Here is a 14,322-nt window from a genome sequence, read left to right on the forward strand (position 1 = left end):
GTGTCTTCAAGTAATCTTTCTTTCCTCTCTCTCTCTCTCTCTCTCTCTCTCTCTCTCTCCCACCCCCTCTGTGTGTGTGTGTGTGTGTGTGTGTGTGAGAGAGAGAGAGAGAGAGAGAGAGAGAGAGAGAGAATGTGTGTTTCTTTTTATAAGGACACTAGTCATTAAATTGGGGGCTTATGTCTCAGAGACTTCATTTAACATAAGTACCCTGAAAATTTCTTTCTCTAAAAAGGCATGTGAGGTATGGGGGACTAGAACCTCAATAGGTCTCTTAAGAGAATGATACAATTCAACTCAAGACAGGAACCATGTTTTAGGAAAGTTGACTCTTAAAAACCAACGTTGACAAAATCTGCTGAGTCATGAATGTTAGTGGGTCATCCACCCTGAGGACCTGAGGTAAAGTTACAAATCTATCAAGTATAACAACACACAGACAAAGCTAATTGTTTCTACAACAGCACACGTAGGAAGCTAAGTGAAGTGGCTTTGGTGAGGATAACAGCATTATAATCCACATGAGCTTTAAGACTCAAATTATGATACCTGCACTACATTGGACAATTGTCTAATGCTAAAATGTAAACTGAGGCACAATAAAATTTTAGAGTATATTTGAGAAAACACTAATTGCTACTGGGCAGCTCCTAACCCAGTGTGGCCCAGGCACTTCACATGGGAACTCATCAGGGTGGCATGGAAGCCAAGCCAACGGGACTGGTTACAGTTCCACAGGCTGTTTATTTGGTTTCTTCCCTTTGGAGAGCTCCTGGTAATGTAAGGTTTTATCTGTTTGTTTGTTTGTTTTGTTTTTTGGTCTACTTCTGATTGGTTGTATTTAAGCTTTGTTTTTCTTTAATATACAAATGTATATGCAGTAGTTCAACTTACATTTTACTTATGTTTTCAAATCAAACAAGCTAAGGTCATGTAGGAAAAAGATTACAATTGCATGATGTTTTATGGTTTGGGCCTGGCAGTAGACTTAAGTTTCTGTCCTGCCTGGTTCCACAGTCATTCAGTTCCAAAGAAACACACAGATGCTTACATTAATCATAAACTGTTTGGTATATTAGCTCAGGTTATTGTTAATTAGCTCTTATAACATAAATTAACCCATAATTCTTGTTTATGCTTAGCCACATGTCTTGGTACCTTTTATCAGTGAGACATTCTCACCTTGCTTCCTCTGCTTCTGGATAATGGCTGCATCTCTTCCCAGAATTCTCTTAATCTGGTTGTCTCACCTATACTTTCTGCCTTACTACTGCCCAATCAGCATTTTATTAAATCAATATGAATAACAAATCTTTACAGTGTACAAAAGCTTTATCCCACAGCATTTCCTCTTTTTTTTCTTTTCAAAACAAGGACTCTGAATTTAATCTCCTTTGTTTAGCTTTTTTTCCTGACCATTATTCATAACAACTTGTAACCAACACTCTAAACAAAGACAAACATCCATAATCCACTTTTTTGGGAATGTGAGCATAGTTTTCTAGGCTACTTCCTGCTGATAATCTTACGGCAACCCAAAGAAAATTTGAGATTATGGTCAAGTCCTGACTGGAGTAGTCTGTGAGGCTTGATCCTCTCATCCAGCAGCCTTGAAGCTTTTCTGGGTACAGAACTCAGAAGAAACTTCAATAGAGGTACTCTGAAATGTTGGATCATCTGGGCCATCCATTCCCATTGGAGATTTTTCAGAAGGTCTTCCTCAATCAAACCTTGTTTTTCTTAACCAATGCTGAGTCAGGAAGACTTTGTTTAAGGCGCCATCTCTGCTTGCCACCAGCAAACACAGCCTTCTGAAGAAAAGACAGTTACCAAGAAACTGCACTTGACTCTGCTCTTTTCTATCTAGAATCCTTTTTTTAACGCTTTCTCAGGATTTATATGGAAATTGCTGCCAAACGTTTGGGTGCCATTTGTAAACAGAAATTGTACTTTCGTTTCCTGGTCACGCAGACCCAAATAACCACACAGAAACTATATTAATTATAGCACCGTTCAGTCAATGGCTCAGGCATATTTCTAACTAGCTCTTACATCTTAAATTGACCCATTTTTATTATCTGTGTATTGCCACATGGTCATGGTGTTGCCTCATTTTCTAAATGTCTTGTTCCCTCGGTGACTGACTGGCATCTCTTGACTCCGCCTACTCTCTCTATATAACTCTGTTTGGATTTCCTGCCTGACTTTACTCTGCTAAGTCATCAGCCAAAACAGCTTTATTCATCAACAAATAAAAGCAACACATATACAGAAGGACATCCCACATCACCTGGCCTCCATTTTAATATTTTAACACCATGGTTACCAATACAGAAAATCAAATCTAAGCCAAGAGAGAAAGATTCTTGTACAATTATTTTAAAAAACATTAAAATAGAATTGTTTTTTTATGGTGACCAGAGGTTATCTGTACATATTGTATACAATAAATGTTCACAAAGTCAGATTCACATTCCTTCCAAGGGCCACAGACAGATGGGCTGTGTGGTTCTCTTGGGTTTCAGCTGAAATGCTCATGGACCAGCAGGCGCTGGCCTCCACAGGTCCCACTTCAGCTCCTGCCATGGCCGCTCGATGAACAGTGCCAAGGCCAGCCCACAGAGGAAGGTCAGCACACAGTGTCCAGAGAAAAGATAGAACTGTGGACAAAGAGGGTACAGTGGACAGCTTATTCCATTGCCCCCCCCCCAGTGTTTGGATATGAGAGTATACTGCCCCAATGCTATGAAACAGAACAGGTAATAAATGGTCCCAAACATTCAGTTTTCCCTGGACTGAAGCCCCACCCCCCCCCATCCCCCCCGCAGCTGAATCAGAGAGCAGAGCAACTCTAGGAAAGAACAGCACAAAGCCAGCTGTGTGCTCTGCCGCTCAAGAAAAGCGAGAGGTGGAGCTAGGATAGGGCCAAGGACCAGGTACTTGCTCACCATACTGGTGTCAGAATAGTGGATGAGGGTCTCCTGCAGTCCGTTATAGAGAATGATCACAATGGGATGAACGAGGTAGCAGGCATAACTGATCCTAGCTGGGAGACTCCAGATGCCACAAGAAAGCACACGCGTCACCAGACCTGGTGGGAAGAGGGACAGTCACAAGCCTGTGGGGTGTGTGTGTGTGTGTGGGTGTGTGTGGGTGTGGGTGGGTGTACATGTGTGCATTTGTCTCTTTGAGGCCAGGAGACGGTATTAGATACCCTCAAACTAGAGCTAGAGGTGGTTATGAGCTGCCCAACATGGGTGCTAGAACCAAAACTAGGTACTTCAGCCACACTCTTAACTGCTGAGTCATCTCTCCAGTCCCTGCAGGCCCTATTCTGTCTCTTGGTATCTCCTAGCCTCCTCTCTGCCACTGCTCTATTGCAATGCCTTGCAAGGGAAGAATTCCTTCTTATCTACTGCTGGATCTCAAATACATAGGATGTTGTCTGGCACAAAACAAACATACAGACACATTTATGCAATTAAATGACTAACCCTGGAAAGAGTCTATCCCGGAACCACTGGTAAAACCCGGGGTCCCTTTGTAACTGTTTCCATGAGGAAGAGGTGTGTTCAATCAGCAAGTTGGGACCACCTGTTTTCTCTTTAAGCCACGAATTCCCACCACGTTGGCTGAGGCTGAGGAGTTTTCATCTACAGCCTAATTCTAAACTCATCCAGTGACGTCCCTAAGAGTGCACAGATGTCCTGCCCACCCCACCCCCAGGCTCTGTTCCATCTTTAAGAATTCAAAGAAGTTTGGAAATGGAGATTTTTCTGGATGGTGCCTGAGTGATGTTTGGAGGTACCTCTTTACCTCATCCCTACCTCAGACAAAGAGAGAAAGGGAAGGAAATGCCAGGAGTCTTGAATCAATCTCTCTCTCTCTCTCTCTCTCTCTCTCTCTCTCTCTCTCTCTCTCGCTCGCTCGCTAATCAGGAGACAATTCCTTTCTTTCTATATATACCCTTCATCTTCTTGCCCCCCTGCACATCAAAAGCCAATGGCACAAAAATATTCTCTCCGCTTATGGAAGGGGTCTTAGTGCCTCTTAGCCTCTTCCTCCCAGATGGAAACTGAGCCTGTTCACACCACATCTGTTCCCACACCACATCACTGTCTCACTATCTTTCATTTCAGAGTTCTTGTCTAGCCTCTTATTCCATAGGAGAGAACCAGCACAAAAACTGAAAATAATATATGAGAGTTATTTACCCCAAGGATAGAGACAAGGCGCTCTTTCTGAGTTGGGATTAACTATTCCTCCCTACCTCTGGCTGCACACCTCATCTTTCAACTTTGTCACCCTCTGGGACAGGGTGTGAGCCCAAGAGCAGAGCCAATGGTCCCCTCCTACCTCCATAGCCTTCCTGACAGGCAAAGATGATCCAGCCCACAGCCGCTGCCCATAGGGTCCGATGCAAGGCCTGGTAGATGGCAGCAGCCACGGAGGAGGCTGGCGAGGTGTCATCCACTATGTATGCCAGGGCGACAACCGCAAACAGGGTCAGCAGAGAGAAAGCCCAGCCCAGCATGGCCTGCACCTGAGGGGAACAAGAGGCAGGCCACAGCTCATGAATCGCTGCGTCCTTTCGCGTACACTCACTTCTTCAGTGCCATTTCTGCCGCTTCTGATCTCTGTGTGTAAACCTCAATGACTCTAGATTTCACTAAAATTAAAGATCAGCTTAGCGGGAGGCAGCAGTTAGGAACAGTGCTGGGGGAGGGTGTGTGTGACTATACAGGATGAGATGAGCTGTGTGGGGTGGCACGTCCCTATAATCCTATTGCTCAGGAGACCAAAGCAGGAGAACTGTGAGTTCAAGGCCAGCTCCCAACCTGAAACTGCCCTTAACATGGTTCTGCGATGCTTCCTCTTTGCCTTACCTTCTCCCCTTTGCTAACACCCTGCTCTCCCTGGAGCCTCTAGTCACCTGGCTGTGTTCAAGAGTCTCTTGGATGGCTCTGTGTTATATTCTACAGCCAGACGGTGCATGTCCAGAACACCCAAACACTAACATGGCAGAGATACCCTCTTCTATACAGCCACTTGTCCTGATGGATCTTTTTGTTTGCCTGCTTCTTGTTGGGGTGATTTTTTGCTTTTTGTTTTTTAGGATTTTCTTTTGTTTGGTTTGGGGGTTTTGTTTGTTTATTTGTCTTATTTAGTTTTTGGTTTGGGGGGATTTTCAGGGGTGGAGGAGAGCTGGTTTCTCAAAAGAGGATTTCTCTGTGTAGCCTTGGCTGTCCTAGAACTCGCTCTGTAGACCAGTCTGACCTTTAACTCACAGAGATCCGCCTGCCTCTGCCTCCCAAGTGTTGGGGTTAAAGATGTGAGTCACAACATCTAGGAAATCCTATTTCCTGATGTTGCTGTGAGTTATATAAGATTTCCCCAGCACCAGGGTCTCTTCTCTGAACTGTGACAAAGCCAAGGCCAATGAAAGTCAAGCAGAGCCCTTGGGAACCAACAGGTGTGGCCCAATAGTGTAACCGGATTCTTGGTCCTTTAGTTCAGGAAGGAGGGACGGGACTCTGGCTGACTCCTCATGCTTTAGTGTGGCTGCACAACACACTGAAGCCCAGGAACGAATCCAGCAGCCTGGCTTTGCCTGCACTTGGCTTGGAAGTGCCAGATCAGAGAGGCCGCATCAATCCCAGCCAGGCTGATGCCCTGACAGGGAGGCAAGGGAACAACGTACCGTGGTTTTGAGAATGTTTGTCGCATTGTCTGAATGCATGAACATGCCCAGGAAGAGGCCCACGAGGAAGGGGCCGCACCGGCAGTAGGGCTTGGTGTAATACTCTGAGAAATACAGCGTAGCCTCCTTCTCACTGGAAACAAACGAGGAAGCAAGACAGAGGCTCAGTTTGGAGCTAGACAAGAAAAAGGGGATGTCCTCTGGGGTGATCCACACGGCTAGAGCCAGATCTCCCAATAATGAGCTACACACAGCGACTGTCTAGGCCCTAAACTCTAGGGCCTTGGATCACAGCTGGTTTGTTTACATTCTAAATTCCCTTGGGCTCCGAACCCAGTTCTCAAAGACACATGATGACTTCATTTGTTTTAAATGCTCCTTTGTGGTGGCTGATCCACTGCCTCTAGGAATGAACATAGCACCCAGAGGATCTGTGAGAGAAGGGACGCTCCAAATGAACCAGAGACATTTGAGAGCTGGGGCATGGTGGTGAACACTTGGGAAGGAGAGACAGGCAGATCTTTGTGAGTTCTGGACCAGCCTGGTCTACATAGCCAGTTCCAAGACAGCAAGTGCTGCATAGAGAGACCCAGTCTCAAAAAAAGAAAAAAAAAGAAAAAAAACAGGAAGGAAGAGAAAGAAAGAAAGAAAGAAAGAAAGAAAGAAAGAAAGAAAGAAAGAAAACCACACTATTCAATGTTGTGATTCCCAGACTGTGTCCCTGAAACCAGCAGCAGGTCCACCTTTTAGTTTAAGTTTGTTTGTTGGTGTATGCTCATGTATGTGTGCCACCAGGGGAAGGGGGGGGTCAGTCGACTGCAAACGGGGATCAGTTCTCTCCTTCTACCATATGGGTCCCGGGATTGAATCTGCACTGTTGGGCTTATAGCACCTTCTCTCTCTCTGAGCCATGCCATGTTCTTTGGTGGCGGTGGTTGGGGCTTTTTGTTGGTGGTGGTGGTGGTTGGTTGTTTAAGAGATGATCTCTTATTGGCCCCAGAAATCACCAAGTAGTTTAGGCTGGCTGGCCAGCAAGCCCCAGATCTACCCCTCTCCACCCCTACAGCATTGGGATTATAAGCATACACTATGACACTCTGATGTGTGTGTGTGTGTGTGTGTGTGTGTGTGTGTGACTCAGGTTGCTTTCCTGTAAGCACTAACTGAGCTATCCTCCCAGCCCCTCTAGGCTGGTTTTATTGGGAAGTCAGGAAGGGCTGCTTTGGAAACTGTGACATTTGCATGGACATCTGAAAGAAGTGTTGGGGACAATGTTGATAGATCTCAGATGCTAATGGAAGATCGTTCTAGACTGGGAGAACAGCAGAAGCACAAACTTGGGAGAGACCAGGGTGGCTGGTCTGAAGCCAGCAAGTAAAGGTTGCAGCCAGGTGGCTTTGGGAAGAATCTGAGCTGCCGCCTGGGCCACTTGATTTTCACTTGTTCGGTCTGACTGCTGGATTGAGAAGAGTTCTTGCTCGTGTTTAATACACCGAGCTACATGGCAGGATCATAAGTAGTTTATTGTGCAGGCAAAGGAGCTTTTGGAGTTAGATCCTAGGTTCAAATAACATCTATGTCACCCCTTAGCTGCTCTATGGCCTTGAAGAGGTAACTCCAACTTCATTATGGGGTTCAGTTTCTCCATCCAGCAAGACATCTGCTACACTAAGTGAGTACCCCATTTCAGCCACATGGGGGTGCTCCTGTCTCTAAGAAGCATTTCCTTGAGTCAAATACATTTCTAGAAAACCTACGCAGCCTGAGTTGAAAGGTTGGGAAATCTGGAACTTCCATCCAGATCAAAGGTGTAGAGCCCATTTTTTCCTAAGTTAATGGGCACGGGACAAACAACCTGATGATTCTGCAGACCTCCCTGGGATAGTCTGGCCCTGGTGAGGTCAGGCAAGGGACAGAGAGGACCGACCAGGCTGGAACCGTGTTACCTGGCTGCTGACGGAGATGCCACTGGAAGTTTATAAGCCAATGTGAGCAGAGCAGTGGCCGAGAAAGATGTCAGGAACAGCAGGGCCCCGAGGAGGACGAGAACACGTTTATTTCTGTAGACGAGGGCAGGGGAAAACGTCTTTCAGGGGCCTTCACCACAGCGTGAATGAGGTGCTGTGATCCCAGGAAACCTGGGGCCACGCTTTCAAAGGAGAAGGAGGGGCGGGGGCGGGGCTTCAACGGAGCAGGGAAAGCTGGACGGCTGGACTGCCTGATCTTGACCACTAACCAGCAGTGAGACTGCGGACAGACCTTGCACTTGGGTTTCTCTTCTAGACAAGGATAGTAATGGCACCCTTGCCTACCCTGCCCAGAAGCTTATACTGTGGCTCCATTCTTGGGAACATTGCTTATCTACAGAACACTATAGGGACATTCGTGGTGATTGACTTAGGAGAGAAGTGAGCTGTTCAAGACAGGATGGGACACAGACATGACACAGCCACCCACTCCAGGGAAGGGGAAGGGCGGGGGAGAGCAGAGACGAGAACCCAGCTTTCCCTGCCAGCATAAGCCTGAGACAAATGTCTGGATGTGGGAGGCTAGTGTGGGAGTGGCGGGGAGAAGCAGGAAGGCAGGGAGAGAGCCAATACAAGGTAAGCTGTTGAGAAGGTCAGCACTCAGTTCTTCCAGAATATTCTATAGCTTATGAATATGCCTCAGAACTGTCTGAGGGGATGAGGGAAAATAGCCTATCGCCAATGTTCCGCTCCACAGGTGGCTACCCACATTAATTCCTGCACACTCTGGGGCTGTACACAAAGGAATCACAGCTGACATTCTGCAGGGTTCTGCAGCAAGGGAAAAGCTCTAAGTGAGGTTCTGTCTGGTTCCTCGGAACAGAACCGGGCAGATGGGCACTGCCAGGATCTGCTGTGGCATAGAAATGCGGACCATGAGGACCACACGTATCTCCATTTTTTAAAAGTAGTTTCCCGTTGTGACTCAAGAGCTGCTAGACATTCATGCCCTTTGACCCATTGATTCTACTTAGGATTCTGAAGCATTCTGAAGGAACACTAGAGTTGGAGACAAATGGTTGTCGTGAAAATATTCATGGGAAGTTATTTATGAAAGCATAAAACTGGAAACAATCCAAGTATAAAACAATGGGAGAAGGTACAAATAAATTATAGTTCATGCAGGAAACGGAATGATGTTAGGCAGACATTACTGTAATATTTACAATCAGTAAAATAATATAGTAAAACTGTTTTAAGCTATTGGAGCAGCATGCTTTTGTCTTTTAAAAACTGGGCAGGATAAAAGTCAGAAAGACAGCACCAGAGACTAAACAGGGAACCTAGTTTGCCAGGAGTGATGGACCAGGGTAAGTATTTTCCTTTCTCTTAATCCTGATGTTTCCTAAATTGAACACATATTTTAACAAGAAAGAATCATAAATTTCTTTTTTAAATGGCATGCTGTAAATCTCCCTGTGAGTTACTGAGACTGTAAAGTGTTCCTAAAACTAACACGATTAAGGTGATAGATACGGCTGAGGGGCAGCAAGTACATTGATACATTGCTCAGGGCACTGTAAATTACTTCCCTCTTCCCAGGGAGTAATTTCCCAGTACGTAACAAACACTTAGGAATCGCTGCTACCCTTTAACCCGGTAACTCCACATAGAAATACATTCCCATGGAAATAGCTACAAGCAAGTCGAGTGTTCCAAGGCAGTCATTTATAATCGTGAAAAATCGGGCATCATCTAGATACCCGACCATAAAAGCGGAATATAAATCCTGAGACTGACAGGTATGCGGGCTGTGTCAATATGTGGGTATGTTTATGTGAACAGCTGGGATGGAAAACGCTGAGCACCGGGTTTCACACGCACTGGTGATAAATCTGGGGAAATGCACTGATTTATGCGTGGCTGAAAGAGGATGCAGAAGGAGGGCAGGAGAGGGAACGGTGCCTCCATTTCTGGAAAAGTTAATTTCCTAAACTTGAAAAAGCTGCATTCTACAAAACTGGAACCTTTCTGAGAGTTCCAAGCCCAAGGACCCATGCGGGGACGTAGGGGCCCCAGACGGGACACCTCAGACCCACTTTCCATGGACAAAGAAGATCAGCGGAGTGATGAGGTGGAACTGGAAGTCGTTGGCCAGGTACCAAGTCCAACCATTGCACTGTGGGGGAGAAAAAGAAGAGGTAAACGTGACTCCTCCCTTTCCAGGTAGCAAGGACTTTGAGTGTCTGTTGTTGTTTGGCCTACTGAGCAGGTGGGCGGGGCAGTTGCCATGGGAAGAGGAACTAGGTAGCCTCCGTTGTTCCTCACACGGGTCTTTGGACGAAGCCTCGTCACTGTCTTGAGATTCAGACACATTTCTCTCTTGTTTCTAAAGACCAATATAGCTTGTCTCCTAGGACAGTCATGGGAACTGACTGGGGTCATGATTCAGGAATGCAGGAGGTGGCTGTTCTTATGGTGTGACTGGAATTCCAAAAAGCCAGTGAGGTTCTTTCTCTTGCCTGGTTCCCACTCCCAGCTCTAGGTGGAGAAATTGTGTTCTTTCAAAAACAATTTTTTTTGCTTACACTCAACAGTTCCCACTAGAACCAACGTGGATGTCTGGCCAAAGCCACAGGGACCCACCAACTCTCCACACTTGTGGTAAATTAAGTCAGTCATTGCCATGTTTTATCTCATATAAAGAAATTCCCAGAGGCAAATTTTCCTGTCACTTTGGGTCCCAGGGCCCAAAGGAGCCCAAACTTCCTCAACATAGAGGGAAGCTTTGTCTACAGGTAAAAAGACACCTTTGCCATGGAGGAAGTACGAATGGTCAGGCTTGAGGTACTTGGCACCTGTGCTTCCAAAAATCTACGGTAGCTTCCACTCAAAGAAGCAACTCCTGTCCTTGCCCCTGATTTCTATAATAGCCCAAGCGAGTCTGCATCCAGGAAGATGGCCCCACCTCTCTCCTGGGACCCTATCACAGACTTGCCCTCATCTTCCAGAGGTCAGCACAGATGACACCCTGTCCAAGCTGCTGGACTTGGCCATCTCATGAATGAGTTGTTATGGGCAAGAACTAGGAACCTGCCAGCCAATCTATCATGGGAGGACTTAAGGACATGGCTGAGTCATAGCTACCTCAATTTCCTTCACACTAAGTCCATTACTGTCCTGTTAGATTGTATTGATGTTGTTTTGTTGACTTGATACAAGCCAGCATCTTAGGAAAGAAGGAATTTAAACTGAGAAAATGCCCACATTATATTGACCTATAGGCAAGTCTGTGGGAACATTTTCTCTTTTTTAAGATTTATTTTATATATTGCACACCTGCATGCTAAAAGATGGTATCCAAATGCCATTATAGATGGCTGTGAGCCACCATGTGGTTTCTGGAAATTGAACTCAGTACCTCTGGAAGAGTAGCCCATGCGCTCTCTCTCTCTCTCTCTCTCTAAAATTATGTATATAGGGTTCTGCCTATATGTGTGCCTGCATGCCAGAAGAGGGCACTAGATCTCATTCTAGATGGTTGTGAGCCACCATGTGATTATTGGGAACTGAACTCAGGACCTCTGGAAGAGCAGTCCGTGCTCTGAACCTCTGAGCCATCTCTCTAGCATGGAGAACATTTTCTTGATTGGTGACTGATGTGAGAGGGCCCAGCCCACTGTGGGTGGTGCCATCCTAAGCCAGGTGGTTCTTGGGTTATATAAGAAAGCAGACTGAGCAGGTAATGGTGAGCAAGCCAGCCTCCATCGTCTCTGCTCTGGCTCCTGCCTTGAGATCGTGCCCTGACTCTTATAAGCCAAATAAACCCGTTCCTTCCCAAGGTTGTTTTTGGTCATGGTGTTTTATCACAGGACTAGGAAGCAAACTGGAACAATGATGAAGATTCAGGTTATGAAGGCATAGCTCTTGTAGCTGTGAACCAGCTCCGTCCAGACTGGTTTGAAATTTAGAGTTCACCAAGATCGAGGGGGGTTGGGGCATGGTTGTGATGCTTCACCCCAGCATGGGCTCTCTGTGTGAAGGCAAAGAAACTGTCCTTTCTGGCCTGGTGACCTGGACCAATTCAAGAGCATTGGTGGGGAGGGGAGCTGCCCTGAGACCCAGAGAGGCCGCCCTCATTAGCACCACTGCAGCCCTTTCTTGCTTTATAACAAGGACCCCTACATCAGTTGGTGCTGTGCCCCCAAACTTATGGATATAGGGCTTAGGTTGACCCTTGGGAAACCTGCCAAACCATGTGACTGAGACGCCCTGTGTCTACCCATACGCCCTTGCAAATGGGCTCTTGGTAACTCACGGCATTCTGAACGGACATGAAGTTATTCAGCAGCAGCAGATTCGTCCACCAGACTTGCCGACAGTTCTCCCAGTGGAACTGTGGCACTTCCCAGACAGGTCCCCAAGGGACGAAAGAGAAGAGTCCAACCAGCAAGCACACTGAGTACAGATGAAGAAGCTGCAACCTGGCGGAGAGACATGGGAGAGAAGATGACACCGAAAGGTGCCCTGCCCTCACCTCCGTGGGCACCAACAGGGCCGGAGGGATACTTTAAGAAACGCCTGACACCAGTGAGCAGCCTCAAGGCCCACACATGCAGAACTGTCCACCATGCGCTGGTACAAAGACAAGAAGGCCGCTGCTGGCTGCAAAGGCCATTTCTCTCACCACTGAAATGGAAGCTTTCCAGGAATCCCTAAAACTTGAGATAAGTCAAATAGTTTTTACCCCATCTCAAATTATAGCCCAGAGAGGTTAGGGTGACTGGTTCACAGTCACTCATCCGTAAGATGGGTACCAGCTCATCTTCTTCCCATGCGCCTCATGGGACAGAAACTTCCCTCTTTCCTCCTTCCCTCCTCTTCCTTTCTTCCTTCTTTGCTGTCAACTTTTCATTCTTCTAAGCTGGATTTTACAGAACTACAAACTAATGAATAATAACAGGATCCAGGACGGGCTATGTGGCTCAGTTGGTTGAGTCCTTTTCTAGCACAAAGCCTTGGGGAGGTCTGATCCCTGTGGTGATAAAAACTGGATATGTTATGTTAGTACATGACTTGTAATCCCACAAGTCAGGAGGTGGTAGCAGGATCAAAAGTTCAAGATTCTCCTCAACTATACTGTAAGAGAGAGGCCAGTCTGGACTACATGAGACCCTGTCCCAAATAAAGAAATAAGAAAAAGAAAAAAAAATACGTATGTACAAAGTCTTAGTTAGGTTTCTATTGCTGTGAAGAGACACCATGACCACAGCAACTCTTTAAAAGGAAAACCTTTAATTGGGCTGGCTTACAGTTTCAGAGATTCAGCCCATCATCATCATCACAGCAGGGAGCACAGGGGCACACAGGCAGATGTGGTGTTGGCTACATCTTGAAATGCAGGCCACAGAAAGTTGACTGAGACATTGGACAGTATCCTCTGCATAGGAAACCTCAAAGCCTGGCCCCACAGTAACATACTTCCTCTAACAAGGCCATAGCCTCTCCAACAGTCACGCCTGCTGATAGTACCACTCCTTGTGAGCTTATGAGAGCCAATTACAAGCTATCACATACACGGTCCAAATCAGTGGGGTGCGAAAGAAACAGAATAAGCCAATCTGACACTCATTGGACATTTCCCAGATGCTACACTTTTAAAATAAAAGGAAAATTAACTACAATGAATTTTAATATTCCTTCTTTAGCCTGATAGATTCAAAATATGATCATTTCAAGAATATTTAGCAACATGCAATTTCTTAACAAGCTAGCTTCTTTTTTGACTGCTTCTTTAGGAACCATCAGGAACTTTAGTAGTGTTTCTCAGTTGACAACTGTCTAGTGACTGCAATTTAGGCCACATATATGGGAAGCTGGAAGAGAAGGCATGGTTGGAAGGGTGCACACTTGTGGCATGGGGGTGGGGCTAAAGTCAGAGCCCTTGTTGTTTGGTTGGCTGGATTTTGCAGATAGACTCTATTTTATGTATTCCAGGATGGTCTCAAACTCTTGATCCTCCTGCCTCTGCCTTCCTTGTGCTGTGATTTCAGGCATGCACCACAATGAGCCCACAGAGCCCTCTTTTGTGGTTTTCAATTTTTCGTGTGTATGAGGCCTGCATGTGTATATGTATGTTTTCGCATGCATGTGAACACATGCAAGTCAGGATCCATGTGATTGGACATATAGAGACCAAGACTGTAGGGGAATTATCCTTTATCACTCTTCCACCTTATTCATTGAGACAAGGTATCTCAATCAACCCCAGAGCTAGCTGGTATGGTTAGTCTAGGCAGCCAGCTTGCTCCGAGAAACCCCTACCTCCAAATTCTGGGGCTAGAATCACAGATGGGTTACCATGCCTACCAGGCACTTTACTTAGGTCCCTGGGGAGTCAGTCACTTAGGTAACACTGACCACAGCCCCAGCCCCAGGAGCCCTCTTTCAAGAGATATTTTAAGCTACATTGTGGCTCAGTGCTTAGTATGAACAAAATATTGGGTGAGATTCCAGAACCACAAAGATAGATAGATAGATAGATAGATAGATAGATAGATAGATAGATAGATAGATGATAGAACATTGAGAAATTTAGGGTGGTTTTCATTCAAGTAAGGCAGAGCCCAGGGTCCCACAGCACCTCCAAACATG

The 14,322-nt window shown here is 46.1% G+C and overlaps 1 protein-coding gene across 1 annotated transcript in view; it reads right to left on the bottom strand.

Annotated features, from left to right (window-relative positions):
- Window positions 1-2,424: 2,424 nt before the first annotated feature.
- Window positions 2,425-14,322, bottom strand: part of LOC130887006 (O-acyltransferase like protein-like) — a 38,207-nt gene continuing 26,309 nt past the window's right edge. The window contains exons 9-15 of the mRNA XM_057789269.1: window positions 11,987-12,152; window positions 9,768-9,847; window positions 7,648-7,761; window positions 5,702-5,834; window positions 4,357-4,543; window positions 2,949-3,091; window positions 2,425-2,660 (exon numbers count right to left, since the gene is read on the bottom strand). Of these exons, the coding sequence (XP_057645252.1) occupies window positions 2,535-2,660; window positions 2,949-3,091; window positions 4,357-4,543; window positions 5,702-5,834; window positions 7,648-7,761; window positions 9,768-9,847; window positions 11,987-12,152 (949 nt within the window). The 3' untranslated portion in view covers window positions 2,425-2,534. The remainder of the gene's footprint in view (window positions 2,661-2,948; window positions 3,092-4,356; window positions 4,544-5,701; window positions 5,835-7,647; window positions 7,762-9,767; window positions 9,848-11,986; window positions 12,153-14,322) is intronic.

Source organism: Chionomys nivalis, chromosome 14 (assembly GCF_950005125.1).
Source record: "Chionomys nivalis chromosome 14, mChiNiv1.1, whole genome shotgun sequence".
In the NCBI taxonomy this organism is placed as follows: Eukaryota; Metazoa; Chordata; class Mammalia; order Rodentia; family Cricetidae; genus Chionomys; species Chionomys nivalis.